The sequence below is a fragment of the Pristiophorus japonicus genome, chromosome 18 (genome assembly GCF_044704955.1).
Source record: "Pristiophorus japonicus isolate sPriJap1 chromosome 18, sPriJap1.hap1, whole genome shotgun sequence".
NCBI lineage: Eukaryota > Metazoa > Chordata > Chondrichthyes > Pristiophoridae > Pristiophorus > Pristiophorus japonicus.
The window spans coordinates 94,967,275-94,989,419 of record NC_091994.1 but is presented as its reverse complement, the minus strand read 5'-3'; the positions used below and the strand labels follow the sequence as shown (position 1 = coordinate 94,989,419).

Below are 22,145 nucleotides of genomic sequence, written 5' to 3'. Positions count from 1 at the left end.
TCATAACATTCCATAAAAGACTCCTCTCCCTCTTATGTTCAGTTGTTGTAAAGCTCGTCCTTTGTAATGCTTCCCTCTAAATAACACTCCCCTCAATATAACCCTCCTTTAAATAACGTGCCCTTCTATACAACACACCTTATGTAATGCTCATCTCTAACATGTCCCTCTAAAATGCTGCACTGTATATCATGTTTTCCCCCATATAATGACCTCCTTATTTAAGTCCTGTTCACCAATCATCATCATCCACACGAGTCCCATCACCCCTGTGCTCGCTGACCTACATTGTCTCCCGGTCCCCAACGCCTCAAATTTAAAATTCTCATCTCTGTGTTCAAATTCCTCCATGGCCTCACCCCTCCCTATCTCTGTAACTTTCTCCAGTCCCACAAGCCCCCGAGATCTCTGCGTTTCTCCTACTCTGGCCTCTTGAGCATCCCCCACTCCCTTCGCTCCACCATCGACGGCCGTGCTTTCAACTCTCTGGCCCTAAACTCTGGAATTCCCTCCCTAAAGCTCTCAGCTGCTTCATCTCCCTCTCCTCGATTAAGACGCACCTTAAAACCTTCCTCTTAGACAAAGCTCTTGGTCACCCGTCCTAATATCTCCTTAAGTGGCTCGGTGTCAATTATTGGCTGATAGCTGCTCCTGTGAAGCACCTTGGGACATTTTACTATGTTAAAGTTTCTGTATAAACTGTAAGTTGTCGTTGATTATATTCCCGTTTCTCTGATCCAATTCCGCTGATTACAATGGGCACTGGATCAAACAGCCTAGCTTTATTTGAATTCTGCTGTTAAAGTCATCCCTGACTTGTGCAGGATTAATCTCCCATGGTCTTAGATCAATACCCTGGAGTGAAGTATGATCAGGGATCATTACAAAGCTGGATGTAGTCCACAGTGAGTTAGACGACACATCTGGGAGAGACCAGAGACCACTTAGCAATCCTGCTCTACCCATCTATTACTTTACATAATACTGAGCAGACACAGCACAGTCCCTGGGTGTAAATGGTGGCTGAAAAAAATAATAGCTGGTTGTAGATGTGAATGTAGTGTCTCTCCCTGGGTTTGTGTAGAGATAGCGAGTGAGCGAGAGAGAGAACTGTGATAAACATTATCTGCGACCCTAGGGTGTGATTTTGTACCCGGGAGAATTGGAGCACACAGCAGCTGTTTCTCAAACACTCTCTATTCATGTTTGCGATCCAATAATGACAAAGGAAAGCTGGTGTATTAATTAAAATAGTGTGTGTGCTACTGTACTGATAGTACTGACATCAGCCACCCCAAGGGCTCGCGGGAAGAATGCTCCACTCAGTGGGGTACTGAGACAGTCAGCAAGATCTCAGGTTCGAGGTCTGGTCCGTGCCGAGTTAGTGCACCTCGGCTGGGCTGGGTGTTGAGTTTCTGTCGCTTGTTTCAGTTCTGCCTGGGTTAGTGGAAATGTCAGCTGGGATTCCAGCTCCTAAAAGCTGCCCAGCGACGCTTGCTGGATCGTGCATGTCTGTGGATGTTGGACAAAAACAGAGTGGGTACTGGCTGTAACGGTCCCCTCCCCTCTCCCCGGGGGGTAATACCCTGCTAATGCTATTGAAGCTCACGCATGAGGGACGAGCATTCAGCATGGCAGTAGTGAGAGTCAGCACCTTCAGGGGAGGAGGGTCCTGAACCCCAGTGAGATTCAGCACCTTCACGGGAGGAGGGTCCTGAACCCCAGTGAGAGTCAGCATCTTCAGGGGAGGTAGGTCCTGAACCCCAGTGAGAGTCAGCACCTTCAGGGGAGGAGGGTCCTGAACTCCAGTGAGAGTCTGCACCTTCAGGGGAGGAGGGTCCTGAACCCCAGTGAGAGTCAGCACCTTCAGGGGAGGTAGGTCCTGAACCCCAGTGAGAGTCAGCACCTTCAGGGGAGGAGGGTCCTGAACTCCAGTGAGAGTCAGCACCTTCAGGGGAGGAGGGTCCTGAACCCCAGTGAGAGTCAGCATCTTCAGGGGAGGTAGGTCCTGAACCCCAGTGAGAGTCAGCACCTTCAGGGGAGGAGGGTCCTGAACTCCAGTGAGAGTCTGCACCTTCAGGGGAGGAGGGGATCTGAACCCCAGTGAGAGTCAGCACCTTCAGGGGAGGAGGGTCCTGAACCCCAGTGAGAGTCAGCACCTTCAGGGGAGGTAGGTCCTGAACCCCAGTGAGAGTCAGCACCTTCAGGGGAGGAGGGGATCTGAACCCCAGTGAGAGTCAGCACCTTCAGGGGAGGAGGGTCATGAACCCCAGTGAGAGTCAGCACCTTCAGGGGAGGTAGGTCCTGAACCCCAGTGAGAGTCAGCACCTTCAGGGGAGGTAGGTCCTGAACCCCAGTGAGAGTCAGCACCTTCAGGGGAGGAGGGTCCTGAACTCCAGTGAGAGTCAGCACCTTCAGGGGAGGTAGGTCCTGAACCCCAGTGAGAGTCAGCACCTTCAGGAGATCCAATCGCACAGTTGAGCAGGCATTTTGATAGAAGATTACCAGACAGAGTACGGAGACAGTGGAAGGGCGCAGCAGATATTCTGATATCGGACACTATCTAATGAGATAGGCATTTGTCCTGGGTGGCAGAATAAATCAGCAGCTGGTTTTATACTCCTTTTTGGAAAAGGAAATCGGGTGGTGCTGCCTCGCTATCGCCGGTTTGGTGTCGATACCGGGAATTATTTCATTCGCCCCGCAACACACACAGGGCACCGGCTGATTCAGAAATTCTTCATGCAGTTCTAAAGAGTGTGCAGCGACAGAGGGACCTGGGGGCTCATGTGCACAGATCTTTGAAGGTGGCAGGACATACTGAGAGGGTAGTTAGCAAAGCATATGGGATCCTGGGCTACATAAATAGAGGTATTGAGTACAAAAGCAGGGAATTATGTTGAACCTTTATAAAGCTCTGGTTAGGCCACAACTGGAGTATTGTGTGCAGTTCTGGTCACCACACTTTAGGAAGGACGTGAAGGTCCTCGAGAGGGTGCAGAGGAGATTCGCCAGAATGGTTCCAGGGATGAGCGATTTTAGCTACAAGGTTAGGTTGGAGAAGGGTTGTTCTCCTTGGATTTAAAGGAGGTTGAGGGGAGATTTGATAGAGGGTACAAGATTATGACAGGTTTAGGTAAGGTAGACAAAGAAAAGCTGTTCCCATTAGCTGATGGTACAAAACCAGAGGACTCATAATTAAGGTTTTGGGCAAGAGATACAGGGGGAATGTGAGGAAGAACTTTTTTACGCGGCGAGTGGTAATGACCTAGAACTCATTGCCGGCGAGGATGGTGGAAGTGGAGATGATCAATGATTTCAAAAGGAAATTGGATAGGCACTTGAGGGAAATAAACTTGCAAGCTAACGGGGATAGAGCGGCGAATGGGACTGACTGCATTGCTCTACAGAGAGCCGGCATGGACTCGATGGGCCGAATGGTGTCCTTCTGTGCCATAATGACTCTATGACTCTATTTAGGTGTGAGCATGTTTCGAGGTTTACAAACATGACAACCACTGGAACAGCTGCTCTCTGTTACAAACTGCGACCGATTAATGAGAGGTTAATATTTCACATTAAAGTTTCATTTCAAAGAACCTTTGACGCAAATTTATTCGGAGAATCTGTCAGTTTCCGAGTTCAGATTCACCAACAAGTGTAAAAAAAATGCTTTCCATACACAGCTTGCCAGATAGTCGAGCAGTGAATGAAACCGCTGAGATTAATAGTGGAAGCACAGGTCTGTTATGAATCTGCGCCGCAGTTTGAAGAGAAAACCCAGAGCAGGTTCTGAGTGGCAAGCGGTTTTGAGCGAGAACAGTGGGGAAGAGGCAAAGTGAGAAATGTCAAAGCAAATTGCTGTTGACAGAGTTAATAACTGCACCTTACAGACATAATTACATGTAAATAAATAGTGAAATAGGCTCAGCTGGAGTCTGAGTGAAGACGAGCAGCCACTTGGAGCAGTCACCAGCTGACAACTCCGAGTGGGCACGGGTTTAACCCTTGGAGTGCCGACTCTGAGTGGGCAATGGTTTAACCCTTAGCGTGCCGACTCCGACGGAGCACGGGTTTAACCCTTAGAGTGCCGACTCCGCATAGGGACCGGTTTAACCCTGAGAGTGCTGACAACTCTGAGTGGGCAACGGTTTAACCCTTCGAGTGCCAACTCTGAGTGGGAACGGGTTTGACCCTTAGAGTGCCGACTCCGACGGAGCATGGGTTTAACCCTTAGAGTGCTGACTCCGCGTGGGGACGGGTTTAACCCTGAGAGTGCCGACTCCAAGTGGGCATGGGTTTAACCCCAAGAGTGCCGACTCCGAGTGGGCAAAGATATAATCCTGAGTGCCAACTCCGACGGAACATGTATTTAGCCCTGAGAGTGCCCACACACACATACATAACCCTATACAGATATAGATGTTCACATATTCACGCGCACTCATAGTCACACATAGGCAGATCTACCAAAACATACGGACACACACATGTATAAACATACAAGTATTCATACAGACACAAACAATCATTTAGACATTCACACAAATATACATACACAGATTATATACATAGAAAATTATATACCTGTACATACACAACCACACACACACGTACATAAGAACATAAGAAATGGGAGCAGGAGTAGGCCATAAAGCCTCTCGAGCCTGCTCCGCCATTCAATAAGATCATGGCTGATCTGATCATGGACTCAGCTTCACTTCCCTGCCTGCTCCCCATAACCCCTCATCCCCCCATTGCTCAAGAAACTGTCTATTTCGGTCTTAAATTTATTTAATGTCCCAGCTTCCACAGCTCTCTGGGGCAGCGAATTCCATAGATTCACAACCCTCTGAGAGAAGAAATTTCTCCTCATCTCAGTTCTAAATGTGCGGCCCCTTATTATAAGATCATGCCCTCTAGTTCTAGTCTCCCCCACCAGTGGAAACATCCTCTCTGCATTCACCTTGTCAAGCCCCCTCATAATCTTATACGTTTCTATAAGATCACCTCTCATTCTTCTGAATTCCAATGAGTAGAGGCCCAACCTACTCAACCTTTCCTCATAAGTCAACCCCCTTATCCCCGGGATCAACCTAGTGAACCTTCTCTGAACTGCCTCCAAAGCAAGTATATCCTTTCGTAAATATGGAAACCAAAACTGCACGCAGTATTCCAGGTGTGGCCTCACCAATACCCTGTACAGCTGTAACAAGACTTCCCTGCTTTTATACTCCATCCACTTTGTAATAAAGGCCAAGATTCCATTGGCACAGTAACACACACATACATGCTCACACAGGTACATACTCACACTCTCTGACACATGTACACACTCGCACTCACACACAAGTACACACTCACACACACGTACACATTCATAAGCACACACATACACACTCATTCACACTCACACTCACACAATGTACACACTCACAAGTGGATCTCCCATGCGGCTGCTTCCAGTGGGTTTGTGGTTACACTGCTGTATAATAGGGCCATTATCACTAAGTATGATAGGAGTGAAGTATGATTCTTTTACACAACACGTTTTATTTATATAATAAACCTGCTGCTGATCCCTCAATGGCTCAGTGCCTGGTGTAATACTGAGTCAGACAGGAGGGGAGAAATCAGTCAGCGATCCCCCTCCTGATCGGTATCCACCGACCCTTGCTAGAAGGAGTGCATGTGACAGAGACCGTGTGTATGTGTGACCAGCTCAGCATCAGGCTTGCGTGTGAATACTTCTCCAGTGCAATAGCCTGCTGGCACCCATTGTGCGGCTGCACCCGGAAAAGACGGAGGTATCAGAGGGCCAGTACCCCAGCAAGGAGCCAGCAAACCTCGGGAGATGGGAAAGAGCAGAGGGAAGGAACTTTGGCAAGAGTGAGTGCAGAGGATGTGAAGGGGCTGCTCTTTGAGCCCACACCACAGCTCGCCAGGAAACTGCTGGCGATGCCAAATCACACCTGGAGCGGAGGGAGAAATGACAGTCGCGGGGAGTGTCAGTGACATTGTGGCAGCTGACCCCAAATTATGAAGGGTTTTGATGGAGTAAAGAAGGAGAACCTTTTTGCACTGGCAGATGAGTTCGTAACCAGAGGACACAGATTTAAGGTAATTGGTAAAAGAACTGGAGGGGAGACAGAGGTTTTTTTTTTACACAGTGCGTTACGATCGGGAAAGCACTGCCTGAAAGGGTGATGGAAGCAGATTGAAGAGTAACTTACAAAGGAGAATTGGATAACTACTTGAAGAGCTATGGGGAAAGAGCGGGGGGAGTGGGACTAATTGGATAACTCCAGCAAAGAGTCGGCAAAGGCACGATGGGCCGAATGGCCTCCTTCTGTGTTGTATCATTCTATGATTGTATGACTTTGGAATGAGAGAATGAGGTGGAGATTGCAGCAAGAATCTGTGGTGTTGATTGTGACCTTGCTCGATGGTGAAAGAGTAAACACTCTCACAGCCCATGGTGAATAACAGTGGTGGCTAACAGTGAATTTTACTCTCCAACTCTGCTCCACAGAATCATCCACAGTCCCAGGGTGAGAAAAGGAAGAAGCCGGGCTTGGAGAAGGCCAGGGATTAATCACAGGGCCCGCCCCTGTCAGTCTGGTATTTGTAACTAACGGAAAGCACATGCGCCCAATTGACCTTTCCGTCTCGAGCAGGCTTTCGATATCTGTCTGTTTGTCACCACATCATCATCCCTGATCCACCGCCTGTTGTACAAGAAGCATTAAAGAATCAGAGACATCAGAGCCATGCAAACAGATACAGAATGGCTCTGGGAGTGCTCGATAGGGGGAGGGAGCTCGGAGGAGAGGGAGCAAGAGTGAGGAAGGGAGAGAGAGAGGGAACGTGAGGGAATATGAGGGAGGGAGAGAGGAAATGTGAGGGAGGAAGAAAAATAATGTGAGGGAGGAAGAGAGGGAACATGAGGAAGGAAGGGCGGGACAGTGAGGGAATGTGAGGGAGGGAGAGAGAGAGAGGGAATGTGAGGGAGGGAGAGAGGGAATGTGAGGGAGGGAGAGAGGGAATGTGAGAGAGGGAGAGAGGGAGAGGGAAGGTGAGGGAGGGAGAGAGGGAAGGTGAGGGAGGGAGAGAGGGAAGGTGAGGGAGGGAGAGAGGGAAGGTGAGGGAGGGAGAGAGGGAAGGTGAGGGAGGGAGAGGGAGGGAGAGAAGGAGAGAGAGAGAGAGCGAGAGAGGGAGGGAGGGAAGTAGAGAGGGAGAGAGAGTGAGGGAGGAAGAGTGAGCGAGGGAGAGTGTGGGAGGGAGAGGGAGTTAGGAAGAGGGAGGGAGGGAGTGGAAGGTAGGGAGAAAGAAGGAGAGGGGGAGGGAGGAAGGGAGAGGGAAGTAGGAAGAGGGAGGTAGGGAGAGGGAGAGAGAGGGCAAGGGAGAGAGAGGGAGGTAGAGGGAGGAAGAGTGAAGGAGGGAAGAGAGAGTGAGGGAGGGTGAAGGAGGGAGAGTAGGGAGATTGGTGGCGAGGAAGGGAGAATAAGAGAGGGAGGGAGTAAAAGGAGGGAGAGAGAGACAGAGGGAGTCAGGGAGAGCGGGAGGGAAGGAGAAAGAGAGGGTGAGAGAGGGAGAAGGGAGAGAGAGACTGACAGTGACAGAGATAGGGAGAGAGAGTGAGACAAGCAGAGAAAGAGGACAGAGAGAGAAAGGGATGGGGAGAGAGAGAGAAGGGATAGACTGTATCGAGTGCTATTTTCCCGTGAATGATAACATACTTGGATGAAATTCCTAACGATGCTATTTTATCGGAGGCATTAACCTCTGCATTGTGGAAAAGAGTGCGGACAATATTTGTACAAACACATCTCGGCTCGGAGGAGAGCAACAGCAATCATAATTTCAAACCTATAGCCAGAGAGACAGGCAAAGATTTACAGAGAGAGAGCGAAAGTATTTACGAGATGTCTGCCTCAACATGACAAAGTATTTAATATATTCTGAAGCACCTGTACCGGAGTTCTCTGTTCCAGATATATATATTTTATTGTATTTCTACAGTTTACCAGCTGCTGGTGCGGAGGGTTCTGCACAGTGCTGGGGATCTGCTCTTATCTCCGACAGACACTTGCCAGGAATAACTGAAAACCACTCGCTCAGTCAGACTGGAAGTGGTTGTGAAGCGAGCCTGGGGCGGTGGATCAAAGGGATGCGAGGATCTCTCTCATTCCCTCGCACTGCACTCACCGAGGTGATAGCGGCTCGCTGAACATCAAATGGAGCCCAGCTCCCTCCGACTAATCAGCCCATATTCTAATTACAAAGATTCACAAATTTCTCTCTTCTTACTTATCTAGTAAAATAAAATAAAGCGAAACAAGGCCACTTGGCTCCTGATGATGAGTCGCTGTGTCCAATAAAGAGCTTCCATTCAGGAGGATTAAAGTCACCAATTGTTTGGTTGCACAAGGAGATAATTAGAAGTGTTGAGAACAATCAGACTCCCGCAGACCCCAACCCTCACAGACCCCCACAGACCCCCCACCATCCCCCACAAATCCTCACCATCCCCCGCAGACCCTCACAGACCCCCACCATTCCCCACAGAACCACAAAGACCCCCACCATCCTCCACAGACCCCCACCATCCCCCGCAGACCCCCGCAGACCCCCAGACCCCCACCAACCCCCACAGACCCCCACAGACCCCACCCCCAGAACCCCATAGACCACAACCCCCACAGACTCCCGCGGACCCCCACCATTCCCCACAGACCCCCGCAGACATCCACCATCCCCCACAGACCCCACCTTCCTTCACAGACCCCACCATCCCCCACAGACCCCTACAGACCCCCACTTCCCCCACAGACCACCACCCTCGCCCGCAGACCCTCACCATCTCCCACAGACCCTCACAATCTCCCACAGAACCCCACCATCCCCCGCAGACCCCCACCACCCCCCACAGATCCCCACCATCCCCCGCAGATCCCCACAGACCCCCACCATCCCCCCACAGACCCCCACCATCTCCCACAGACCCCACCACTCCCCACAGACCCCCACCATCCCCCGCAGATCCCCACAGACCCCCACCATCCCCCCACAGACCCCACCATCTCCCACAGACCCCCACCATCCCCTGCAGATCCCCACCACCCCCCACAGACCCCCACCATCCCCCGCAGACCCCCACAGACCCCAATCCCCCGGACCCCCACAGATCCCAACCCACACAGATGCCCCCCAGACCTCCCAGACCTTGACCTTCACAGATCTCAACTCCCCCCAGACTCCGACCCCCACAGACCCTGACCCCTACAGATCCCGACCCCCCACAGACCACGCCCTCCAGACCCCCACAGACCCCCCTCCCTGGACCCCCACCCTCCGTGACACCCCTCCTTGGACCCACACTCTCCGTGACCTCCCTCCCTGCATCCACACCCTCCACGAGCGCGACTCTTCGCCTGGGACCCCCCTTTCACCATAATGGCTGCCCCCCTAATGACTGACATTGTTGGTAATAATAATACAATAATCCAGCAAACAGAGCTATCAAACAACTGGAGAAAGAGAATGAAAGCAGACTGTAAAACATTTGTTAAAACGTTCTCATTGAGATAGAACTGACAGGCCACCACTCTGCATTAATGATTCTGTCTCCACTGATGTTAATCCTGCTCCCTCATACTGTTGGGCCCTGTAACTCCTGTTTTTTTGTAATCTTATTCCTTAATAAACTTAATTTGGTTTTTTTAGCCTCCTGGTGTTTTCTGCTAGCCCGAGAGATCAGGAGAATGAAATTCTGGTTGCCAAAGCAACAGAATATGGGTGGGACCTGGTCTTGTAGAATTCGCGCTCCTTCATCCGCCTGTCAGGAATTGTGGCAGAAGTGGACAGGGACACATAATATGCCCACCCACAAATGGGCGGGGCATTGTGATGCTATGCAACTGAGTGTACTACACCAATGGATGTGTTTGTGCCTGAATCTTGGCATATCTGGGGGCATCACTGAATATTGATTGCAGGGCTTTTTACTGGTATTCTGGAAATTGGGCTCCAGTGAAAACTGCAAGGCTTTTAGGCTCTGAAATTCACCTCCTTCCTTTCCTTGATCCCACCTATCCTGCAATGGGACACTACTGAGAATTCAGATCCCCATGTGTGGTGGGCACCACAACAGTGCTCTAGATGGTCAGACACACAGGAACAGGAGGAGCTCATTCAACCCCTTGAGTCTGTTTCGCCGTTCAATTAGTCCGTGGCTGATCTTAGCTCTATCTACCTGCTTTGTTTCTGTAACCTTTAATGCCCTTACCCAGCAAAAATCTATCAATTTCAGTTCTGAAATTTTCAATTGAACCCCCCAGCCTCAGCAGCTTTTTGGGGGCGAGATAGCTCCAGATTCCCACTACCCTGTGTGTGAAACTCTTTTAGAGTCTACCTGCAAAACATAAACATTAAACTGTGCCACCCGACCTGGGTGACACACCAGACATTTACAAGGCCCTTTTTTTCCTTTTTTTTTTTTTTTTTTGGGCACTAAAATCACAATTTCTCCGGTGCCCCCTATAAAAGGGAAGGGGACACTAAAAGCACCGGCAATTAAAACAAATTAAACTTTAAAACGTAAAATCAAATTAAAATTTGGTTGCCGGGCCGTGATGATGCACTCCAGTCCCTCCGGTGCCCACCTCTCGCGGAAGGCCGCGAGCGTACCGGTGGACACCGCGTGCTCCATCTCCAAGGACACCCTGGACCGGATGTAAGAGCGGAAGAGAGGCAGGCAGTCAGGTTGAACGAACCCTGTGTGTGAAGAAGTGCTTCCTGACATCGCACCTGAATGGCCTGGCTCCAATTTTAGGGTTATGCCTCCCTGTTCTAGACTCCCCCACCCGTCTAGCTAGCAATTCCTTTAATCAGTTTAAGTACCTCAATTCGGTGACAAGTGCCCCTTTGGGACAGGGTCAGGAGGCAATAATAAGGCAGCTGGAAGTTCTGCCCTGTTTCGCATCCTCCTCTAGAAGTGTAGAGGGAACGTGCACTGTGCCTGGTCTGTACCTCAATCAGTTATAGGGGCTTGGCACTCGGGTGGGACATCCTGTTTGGATTTCCCCGCGAGCCGGACCTTGCTGTGCAAGTGGTCCTTTGCGCTGAGGCTGAATTATCAGTGTGGCATGGATCTAAGAGGCCAGGGTGGGAGATCCATGGGCTCAGCAGCACCAGAAGCCCACACAGGTTAACAGCTCCGCCTGATGGTTAGTGCTGCAGGGGACTGTTTAATGTGGAAATATAATTTGAATGTTTTTAAGTAAAATTTGCATTAAATTAACAACAAACTGATAGCTGAGGTATCCCTCCCAACAGAGAGAGCATCTGCTCCTCCGATCTATTGTGTATAGAAGAACTCCATGAGGCTGAGTACTGTGAGCTAAACTTAGTGTGACCTTAGTCTTCTTTATTACTTCAGAGTGCCTAAACAACATGGCAGCCAACCTTTTATACTGGCCCTGCACGTGTGTGCAGGTGACCATTAGGACTCCAACAGTCATGCCCTCTGGTGGCAAGTATTACATAGTTACATACATAACATGATCAGTACACGCTCGCTCTCTATCTCTGTATTTGTCTGTCTCTTTCCCTCTCTCTTTGTCTCTGCCTGCTTGTCTGGATCCATGTGTTTCTCTGTGAGTCTGTCTCTCAATCTCCGTGCCTGTCATAGTTTCTCAGTCTCTCATTCACAGTCTCTTCCTCAGTCTTCCCTTGCTCTCAGATTTTCTCTCCCTCTCTCTCACACAGAATCTCTCTATCTCTCTCTGTCTCTCTTTCACAGTCACTCACTCTCTCTCTTGCTTACAGATTCTCTCTCTTCAATCCCCTGTTTTGGAGTTTGTTCAAGTAAGTAACACAAAAGCACTTGATTTAACATTACACAGTTTAAGAAAAGTGTTGTGCTTATCAAGGTTACAAGATGACTGTGAGGCAGCCCACTCAAGTATCTCGGAGAAACAGTAGCACAGATCGAGTGAGAACATTTTACTGGGATTACTGAAAAAAAAACGGGATTTGTTCCAAAAGGGGGTGGAAGCCGAAGAAAGGAACTTTCAACCAGAGCAAGAACACAGCTAGAAATCTGTGCAAAGTATTTAACAGCCCCCTGAGGATGGGGGGAGCTTAGCTTTCCATAGCCCTGCCATAAGATCATGATGATATGTCATGCCATGTGGCTGCAAGGCGGCCCTGCCAAGTTAGAGTGCAGACATTGTTCGGACCGTACCAGGTGCTACTAAGATCCGCTTCTCAGACAAGCTTTTTGCTCCACAGGGAACATGAAAATGAAGAACTTTCCGGCAAATGTGTCATACCCACTGCCCCGCCCACTAACAGGGAGTCAGGTCATGAGAAATTGAACGCAGTCCAGAACAGGGCTTAATGCTTCGAGTGTGGGTCTCACCGACTGACCAGCCTGAAGTGGGAAAGGATTCAATCAGTTCAGCATTCCCTGTCCCCTTGTCTCAACCCCTTTCCTGAAGGTGCTGACTCTCTGGGCTGAGAAATGGGATTCTGGTCCCCATTTCTAATGAAAGCCCTCTCTCACGCTCTTGTATCTGGGGAGGTCCCTCTCTCACTCCTGTATCTGGGTAGGTCTCTCTCTCACTCCTTTATCTGGGGAGGTCCCTCTCTCACTCCTGTATCTGGGGAGGTCCCTCTCTCACTCCTGTATCTGGGGAGGTCCCTCTCTCACTCCTGTATCTGGGGAGGTCCCTCTCTCACTCCTGTATCTGGGGAGGTCCCTCTCTCACTCCTGTATCTGGGGAGGTCCCTCTCTCACTCCTGTATCTGGGGAGGTCCCTCTCTCACTCCTGTATCTGGGGAGGTCTCTCTCTCACTCCTGTATCTGGGGAGGTCCCTCTCTCACTCCTGTATCTGGGGAGGTCCCTCTCTCACTCCTGTATCTGGGGAGGTCTCTCTCTCTCACTCCTTTATCTGGGGAGGTCCCTCTCTCACTCCTGTATCTGGGGAGGTCCCTCTCGCACTCCTGTATCTGGGGAGGTCCCTCTCCTGTATTTGGGGAGGTCCCTCTCTCACTCCTGTATCTGGGGAGGTCCCTCTTTCACTCCTGTATCTGGGGAGGTCCCTCTCTCAATCCTGTATCTGGGGAGGTCCCTCTCTCACTCCTGTATCTGAGGAGGTCTCTCTCTCACTCCTGTATCTGGGGAGGTCCCTCTCTCACTCCTGTATCTGGGGAGGTCCCTCTCTCACTCCTGTTTCTGGGGAGGTCCCTCTAACCCCTCTCTCACTTCTGTATCTGGGGTGGCCCCTCTCAACCCTCTCTCACTTCTGTATCTGGGAGGTCCCTCTAACCCCTCTCTCCCCTCTCTCACTCCTGTATCTGGGGAGGTCCCTCTCTCACTCCTGTTTCTGGGGAGGTCCCTCTAACCCCTCTCTCACTTCTGTATCTGGGGTGGCCCCTCTCAACCCTCTCTCACTCCTGTATCTGGGAGGTCCTTCTAACCCCTCTCATCCCTCTCTCACTCCTGTATCTGGGAGGCCCCTCTAACCCCTCTCACCGCTCTCTCACTCCTGTATCTGGGAGGCTCCTCTAACCCCTCTCTCACTCCTGTATTTTGGAGGCCCCTCTAACCCCTCTCTCTCACTCCTCTTTCTGGGAGGCCCCTCTCATCCCTCTCTCACTCCTGTATCTGGGAGGCCCCTCTAACCCCTCTCTTACTCCTGTATCTGGGAGATCTGTCTAACCCCTCTCTCACTCCTGTATCTGGGGAGGTCACTCTAACTCCTCTCTCACTCCTGTATCTGGGGAGGTCCCTCTAACCCCTCTCTCACTCCTGTATCTGGGGAAGTCCCTCTAATCCCTCTCATACTCCGGTACTGAACACAAGGTAAAGATTGTTGGGTCCATCGCTTACCTCTAGCTCCCACTTTCCCTCTTTACATTGCAAACACTCTAATCTCTCTCATGTTTTATCGATCAGTGCTCCCGATCTTTCCTTTCTTGTCCTTTTGAAGCTCTGAATGCCCCGTCCTAAACACACTTCCCTTTCTAAATCTTAAATCTAGGCTGACACGCCAATGCAGTGCTGAGGGAGCGCTGCACTGTCGGAGGTGCTGTCTTTTAGGTTAAACCGAGGCCCCGTCTACCCTCTCGGGTGGACGTAAAAGATCCCATGGCACTATTTCGAAGAAGAGCAGGGGAGTTCTCCCTGGTGTCCTGGCCAATATTTATCCCTCAATCAACATAACAAAAACAGATTATCCGGTCATTATCACATTGCTGTTTGTGGGAGCTTGCTGTGCGCAAATTGGCTGCCACGTTTCCCACATTACAACAGTGACTGCACTCCAAAAGTACTTCATGGGCTGTAAAACACTTTGAGACGTCCGGTGGTGGTGAAAGGCACTATAAAAATGCAAATCTTTCTTTCTTCTTTCTTTCCTAACAACACTGTGTTGCAATCAGCACATGCTGTGTCGTTCGCCGCTCAAACTCAGTCTATCCCAGGACCTCAATACTGTAGGTGTTCTCCCCTCTCTAAGTCTTCCAGACCCTCAACCTCAAGCTGGTTGTTCGTCAACCAATGTTTCCTGATTTGTCGCAATTTGTCTTTCACTCTTTTCAGTCTGGGTGCTGGACTGCACTGTGGCCTTTGGCCTTCACCTAATGGATTCCGATCCATTTGGAAATGACCGTTTGATTATCTGAATATTCCATTGAGCTCAGAGAACCAGCATAGACGTACCTTGTTACGAAGTCCAGGCTGTACCAATTGGATGAGTTATTTGGCGTGGCAGTAGCAGTGAGGGGCTCGCACTGAACATTGGCACTACTGCCTGTGTCAATGACTGACTTGATTTGGGGTGAGCTTTAATCACGGGGGTTGGGGGAGGGGGCTAACAGTGAGCAGCTGTGCCAGAGATGTTCGGGAAAACGACTGTGTGGAGGCTGACCTGTGGAGAGAGTCCATTGCTGACCTGGTTCATGGGGTTGTTGGGTCCTGTTGGGTTCATGAAGCTGTCGGGGTAGCTGGAGAAGGTGTGCCGATTGGACGTTAGGCCGTAGGAGCCAGTCTCTGCTGCCGCTGCCAGGCCGCTCTGATGCATAGACGAGGGCGGGAGAGGCTGCGGCCTGTGGACAGTGCTTCCTCCATCTGCGACCAATCACACGCCACAATCATTTCGTCACATGTTACATCACATCCACAATGTATTTCCTCTCCCCCACCTCCTCCCCACCCCTCCCTCCTCTCCTCTCCTCCTCCCCTTCTCTCCTCCCCTCCTCCCCTTCTCTCCTTCCCTCCCCCCTCCTCCGCACCCCACCCTCCTTTCCTCGCCTTCTCCCCTCCCTCCTCCCCACTCCTCCCTCCTCTTCTCCTCCCCTCCTCCCCTCCCCCCTCCTCCGCACCCTTCCCTCCTGTCCTCTCCTCCTCTCCTCCTTCCCTCCTCCCCACTCCTACCTCCTCCCCACTCCTCCTCCCCAACCCTCCCTCCTCTCCTCTCCTACTCCCCTCCTCCCCACTCCTCCCTCCTCTCCTCCTCCCCTCCTCTCCTCCCCTCACCCATCCTCCGCACCCCACCCTCCTCTCCTCCTCTCCTCCTTCCCTCCTCCCCACTCCTACCTTCTCTCCTCCCCACTCCTCCTCCCCAACCCTCCCTCCTCTCCTCTCCTACTCCCCTCCTCCCCACTCCTCCCTCCTCTCCTCCTCCCCTCCTCTCCTCCCCTCACCTCTCCTCCGCACCCCACCCTCCTCTCCTCTTCTCTCCTCCTCCTCATCTCTCCCTTCCCTTTGCTCTCCCACTCCCCTATCCTTTTCTCCTCCCCACCCCGCCCTACTTTCCTCTCCTCTCCTCCTACTCCCCTCCCTTCTCCTCCTCCCCTTTCCTCCTCACCTCTCTTCTCCCTAACCATCCCCTCTGCTCCCCTTCCCTTTCCTCCCCTCTTTTCCCCCTTCTTTCCCCTTATCTCCTCCCTTCCCCTCCTCTACTCTCCCCGCCCCCTCTTTTCTCCTCACCTCCCCTCCTCTCCCCCTCTCCTCCCCTTATAGCCTCACTTCCCCTCCTCCCCTCATCACCTCTTTTTCTCCCTTCCCCTCCCCTCTCATCTCCCCTCCCCTCTCCTCCCTTCCCCTTTTATCCCCTCCGCCTCCCCTCTTGTGGTTCCACAAGCACTGGCAGCTGGTCAACGCCTGCTACCAGTAGCTAATGCCTGATCAGTGTTAGCGGACACAGGGGCATCGTAGATGAGCCCGACACCCTCTAATGATCACACTTTCCAGCAGGCGTGACTAGACAGCATTCAGAAGCAGGAACCCTGGCTCATCCTTGCCCTCCCCAACCCAGTGGCACGGAGGCGTTGTGCTGCCCCTTTCAGCTGACCTGGCAGAGATCAGCCAAGTCTGCACAGGCAAAGGATAGAGGCCCTGAGTCAGTGGAAGAGTTCCTTAACATGCTAATCATCAGATTTTAAGAATGTGTCTGAGATTTCTGGGGTGGTAGGTTCCACCTTGTTGAACAGTAAACAGGAGAGAATCGCTCATTCCGGCTACAACATGCCTCATTTATAGTTCCATTGAAATCAATAGCATGAAAATCAGACAGGTTCCAGATCAGTCGGAGATTCCACTGCACCACATCGCCCCCAAATGGTCACTGTGATGTTGACTCCCGAGTGTCAGTTCGACCAAACACGGGGGTGGAATTGGTCTTTGCCAGGAGTGTGAAACAGGTTTGTAATGAATAGCAGCTGGTTCTGGACCACGTCCGATCGTCTTGTCTGTCGGAGTGGTGTAGAACAGGCAGCTGATTCGCTACAAGCCCGTTTGGCACTGCTACCGAAGGCCAATTTCACCACCATGTTGTTTGGCAAGCTGCCGTGTTGTACTGGATGTTGCCCTTACCTTGGGAGAGGGCAGTTGTTGGGTACGACGACTCAGGCAGCTGGTACGGGGGCAAGGTTGGCATTCCAGTGGGCGGGAAGCCTCCGGGCAACAGGTGGTTGAAAGCTGCCAGCTGGTTGGCTCCGGCCTGCTTACGCCACCGTGCACGACGATTACTGAACCACACCTGAAAATTGGAGAAAGATTATTACCGAGTGCAGCAGAAATCTACTGCTCAGGAGAGTTAAGCTAGAGCAGAGAATGGGGCACCCGGGCGGTGGCAGAGAGAGAAATGCCCAGCACACTCTTAATTCTCCTCATTCCGAATTTCACAAATGAAAAATGTATCCTGTGTGTGGCTATTTCCTTGACCTTGCTCTCACTCCGTCCATGGTCTTGATCATAGACAAGATCACTTCCTTGTTTCCCTCTCCCCTCCCCCCACCCCCAGCTCTCTGTTCCTCCAACTCTGACCTCTTGTGCATCCCCTCTCCCATCACCCCAGCTGAGCCTTACACACTGGAATTTCTCCCCTCAACCGCTCCGTCTCGCACTCCCTTTAAGGCCCTCCATAAAACCCATCTCTTTGATCAAGCTTTTGGTTACTCCAGTTAATATCTTTTGCTTTGGCTGATTTACGCTTCTCGAAGCGCCTGGGACGATTGTTCTACCTTAAAGGCCCTATATAAATGCAAGTTGTTGTTATTGTCCATGCACACTTGTCCACACTTGTCAGGAGTGTGATGGAATACTCTCCACTTGCCTGGATGAATGCAGCTCCAACAACACTCAAGAAGCTCGACACCATCCAGGACCAAGCAGCCTGCTTGATTGGCACCCCATCCACCACCTTAAATATTCACTCCCTCCACCACCGACGTACCGTGGCTGCAGTGTATACCATCTACAAGATGCACAGCAGCAACTCACCAAGACTTCTTCGGCAGCACCTCCCAAACCCACGACCTCTACCACCTAGAAGGACAAAAGCAGCAGGCGCATGGGAACACCACCACCTCCACATTCCGTATCCAAGTCACACACCATCCTGACTTGAAAATATATCATCGTTCCTTCATCGTCGCTGGGTCAAAATCCTGGAACTCCCTCCCTAACAGCACTATGGGAGTACCTTCACCACACGGACTGCAGCGGTTCAAGAAGGTGGCTCACCACCACCTTCTCAAGGGCAATTAGGGATGGGCAATAAATGCTGGCCTTGTCAGCGACACCCGCATCCCATAAACGAATAAAAAAAACTACGCACCTGTCCACACGCACCTGCCCGCCTCTTTCTCCCCTCCCATTTTCTTCACCTGAAAATGCAGATTCTCATTGGGGTTCCGTTCCATGAGCAATGGTTATCCTCCTCCAGTATTTCACACAAGCGTCTACCCTCCATCTGTGAACCGAGGCTTTGATATTTGGTGGACTATTCCATGATGAAAGGCATCACAGTCAAGCTGGATTCTGTCCTCTGAGCAGGTGCGCTTTCCATCAGGAGTCACTGGGGTAGTGACCAGGAATAGGAATCCTGGCTGGTTCTTCCCTTCTCCTAGCCCAGGGACACTGCAGCCCACTGTAGCATCTCTGAGTGCTGCCCCAGCATATTAAAAGGACAGGTTCCAAGGAGGCTTTTAATGGCAGGGAGAAAGGTAACGACTATGAGCCAAAGTGGCACTAATAGATACACAGCTCCATACACATGTGAAACCCCAGAACTAGACACATACAGGTACCTGCACAGACCTGCACACACACCCACACAAGTGAGTTTATTGTACCATAACATGAAGTGAAGTAATTCAGAGGTTGTGAGTTCAAATCCGTCCAGTGCAATTTGGGAAATTGAATTCAGTAAATCAGGTGATTTAAGGCCTGGCACCAGATAAAATAACCATGAAAGTTGTTGGTTTGTCATAAAAACCCAATCGCTTCACTATGTCCTTCGGAGAAGGGGCCCTACCGCCCCTACCCAGTCTGGCCTACACGTGACTTCAGTCCCACACCAACGTGGTCGATTCTTAATGCCCTCAGGGTAAGTAGGGATGGGCAATAAATGTGGCTTTGCCAGTGTGACTCACATCCCCAGAACAAAGAAAAGAGAACTGACATCTGAGGGTCAAAGGTGAAGTAATGTCAAGTGCATCGCAAACATATCCATGTGCAGACTAACCGAGTGTGTGAAAATATTTACAGTCAGACCTCAGTATGGAATTGACCCGTGCGGGTTCTGCTTACTGAGGCATGAATCACAAGGTTTGGCTGCTATGGGAACTGAGTGGGAAATGGGCAAGACTGCCTCCGACTGAAAATTGACAGTAACAGTTGCGACTGTGAGTGGGAGTTGTTTGCGTCGAGCCTCCAGCTACACAGAGATCTTTTGTTTTACAAAAACAGGCCGAACTGCAACCCATCGGAAGCCTGCTTGGGATTACACTCTGAAGCGAAGCCTGGCTTCACAGCAAAGACTGACGCCTTTTCAATTTATGACATCTTTAGAACGTTCGGAGCACAGGACACATTTTTAACAGGATTGCTTTCAAAAATATCCAGTTTGAAGTTAGAACAGCTAGTCCAAACCCATTAGCACCTGGAGTCAAATTTGTCTCCAATATCAGCCCACTCAAAAGTGAGAAAAAGAGGCCACTATAAAAGTTGTGTTTCAATGAAATACTTGGCCAATGTCTGGAGAACCCACGGAGGCACAGCAAGGGAAATGGCCAATTAGTTATCAATCCTACTCCTTCCACGGCCCCTGTACACTCTACCCTATCATGGATCCCACCAACCCACTTAACCTCCTTCCACAGCCTCTGTGTACTCTACCCTACCATAAACTCTACCTCACTCAATTAATCTCCTCCCCAAAGCCCTTGTACACTCTACCCTATCATCGACTCTACCCACCCACTTAACCTACTTCATTAGCTGCAAATCGTTTTGAAGCATCCGGTGGTACCTCATCATGGACCCCACCAGACCACTTAATCTCCTCCCATAGCCCCTGTGCACTCTACCCTACCATTGGCTCTACCCACCCATTTAATCTCCTCCCACAGCCCATGTACACTCTCTACTCTATCATGAACTCTAACTCACTCAAATAATCACTTTTCACACCCCATGCACAATTTACCCAAGAATGGACCCTACCCCACCTATGTAATCTGCTGAGGGAAGGTAACGTAAAAATTTCTCCCTGCTCCCAAAGCTAAATGAGTTAAACTCCAGAATATTTCTCGACATTTACATCACACATCCTTAACCTGTTGCCTTCCTGAACAAAGATGTATAAAGGGCATAGCTAGACATGGCCTGGCACTATGGCAAGTTATTTGGCTCAGAGTATTGGGTCTGAGTCAAACTTGTGCTGTTGCTATAACACGTTAAAAGACCTTACATAGACAGAGTAATACACTCTATTACTATCACATGCTTCTAGGATTTAAAGTAGTCCTCTCAGCTGCACTGAGTTGCTAGGCCACACTACTGGGCCTCAAGTGGGCCTTGAGCCTAACTGTAGTCTGTTGCTATGGCCTGTCAGTGGGCCTCTCAAAAGCTTTAAGTTAGAAGTGCACCACAGTTATGATGCATTGCCGTAGCCCAGTAGCCCCAAGTCAGTCATGTGCTTTTTTAATGGCATATCACTGAGTCAAAACTTGGACAGACACAGTTGCTAGGATACGATTTAGGCCTTAAATAGAAGTTCTTCAGGCACCATTGCAATGGGCTCTTATTAGGCCTTTGAATCATGGGTGTTGTTCAGTGGCTTACTCTCTTAATTTTGTCACTACAAACTCAATTCTATTGTGGTGGGGGAGCTCAGTCATAAATCAAATTTAATTTCAGGATTTATTTTTCTGCATCTTCGGTTCGTACTGGCAGGTAGGCCGAGGCGGCAGGGGCAGGGGCAGGGGCGGGGAAACAGTGATGGAGAATGATATGGAGGGGAAGACAAGATTTGGTGTACGGAGTCCGACTGTGAGAAAACAAACAGCGGTCTGCAGTGGGTTATTTACTGCAGGTCAACATCAGACATTCCCATCTGCCCCCACCGGATAGATTTCACTGCAACTCTCAGCAAGATAGCTGAACTCTGACCCTTCCCGTCCACAAAACCCCTCCTCCCTTTTATGTTCTCTTTAACTCCGTCCCTCAGAAGGGAAAGTGCTTAGCAGGGAACCCTGGCTCGAAAAGAAACCCCTGGTCAAAGCAGACAGTGCGTCACCCTGAGGTAACACTAGAGATGCTTGGCCAAAACGACTCTGCTTATCACTGTCTCTAACTACATTCTGTGTCAGATTATTAAATTTCACAGTCAGGAGAGCAGCATGTCAGAACTAGAGCCGTAAAAACTAAACATTAATCTTTGCCTGGTGTGCTACAGTCCTTTGGGGAAAGGGGTGGGGGGAGGGGCAGTGGGTGACGGAGGCACTGGGCAGTAACAATATTTACCCAATATTTATTTAAGTAGCCGTGTTGTGGTTGAAGAAAATCTTTGGAGATTGCAGTTGGGGAGCAGTTAAAGATGGAATGCATTTAGGGAATGGGGATCATGAATGAACTATTCTTTTCCCAATCTAGAACACATTTCAAAGTTCGCACCGGAGTCGCTGCCCCTCCTCTTTTCCAGTTGTGTTTCTCCTCTCCCACCCTGTCCCAAAGGCCCTGGTCGTTGCTGGGGTAACGGTTCCACGGGTGCTGGTAAACTCTTTGCAGCTCATTCCAGTGATGATCCTTCATATATCAGCCTCAGCAGCGAGTGTCAAGGGTCTGAGCGAATTTGGATATCATCACAGATCCCATCCAGTTCTCACCTGTTGAAGGGATCAATGAGCAGTCGATAGTGGGAGGCTTGGCTAATTTTCCACTCCACCATCCCAGGGTAATGAAGAAATTATAAATTTAGCTCCCAGTTAGAGGTCTGTGCACAGCTTTCGGCTCCTCATTATAGAAAGGATATTAAAGCCAGAGAGCGCGTGCAGTGTAGCTTCAAAATGAGGCCCCTTCCATTTTCAAAAATTGTCCTCTCTCCTCATCTCTCCTGGTAATGGGACTGTTGTTGATCTCACTTCCCCAACCCCTTCCCAGGTTATGTTTGTCCGTGTAGCCCGAGACTAACCATGGGTCTCTCAGAGAGGGCAACGTCTGGAGTTTCTGCTTCTCGAGGCTGGAGACTGTGTAAGGAACGATGATTCCTTTATACTGTATCTCACTGCAGATTAAGTTACCAGAATAAAGGTTTATTGGTAATGAAATGTAATCCTGCAGCAGATTGAG

At 50.4% G+C, this 22,145-nt stretch overlaps 1 protein-coding gene across 3 annotated transcripts in view; it reads right to left on the bottom strand.

Moving 5' to 3' along the window:
• Positions 1-22,145, bottom strand: part of LOC139228906 (paired box protein Pax-7) — a 155,877-nt gene that overhangs the window by 31,084 nt on the left and 102,648 nt on the right. For 2 of the 3 annotated variants that reach the window (XM_070860406.1, XM_070860408.1), the window contains 2 exons: positions 16,884-17,049; positions 14,938-15,137 (listed from right to left, as the gene is read on the bottom strand). In XM_070860406.1, the coding sequence (XP_070716507.1) occupies positions 14,938-15,137; positions 16,884-17,049 (366 nt within the window). The remainder of the gene's footprint in view (positions 1-14,937; positions 15,138-16,883; positions 17,050-22,145) is intronic. The other variant, XM_070860407.1, reaches the window with a different exon arrangement.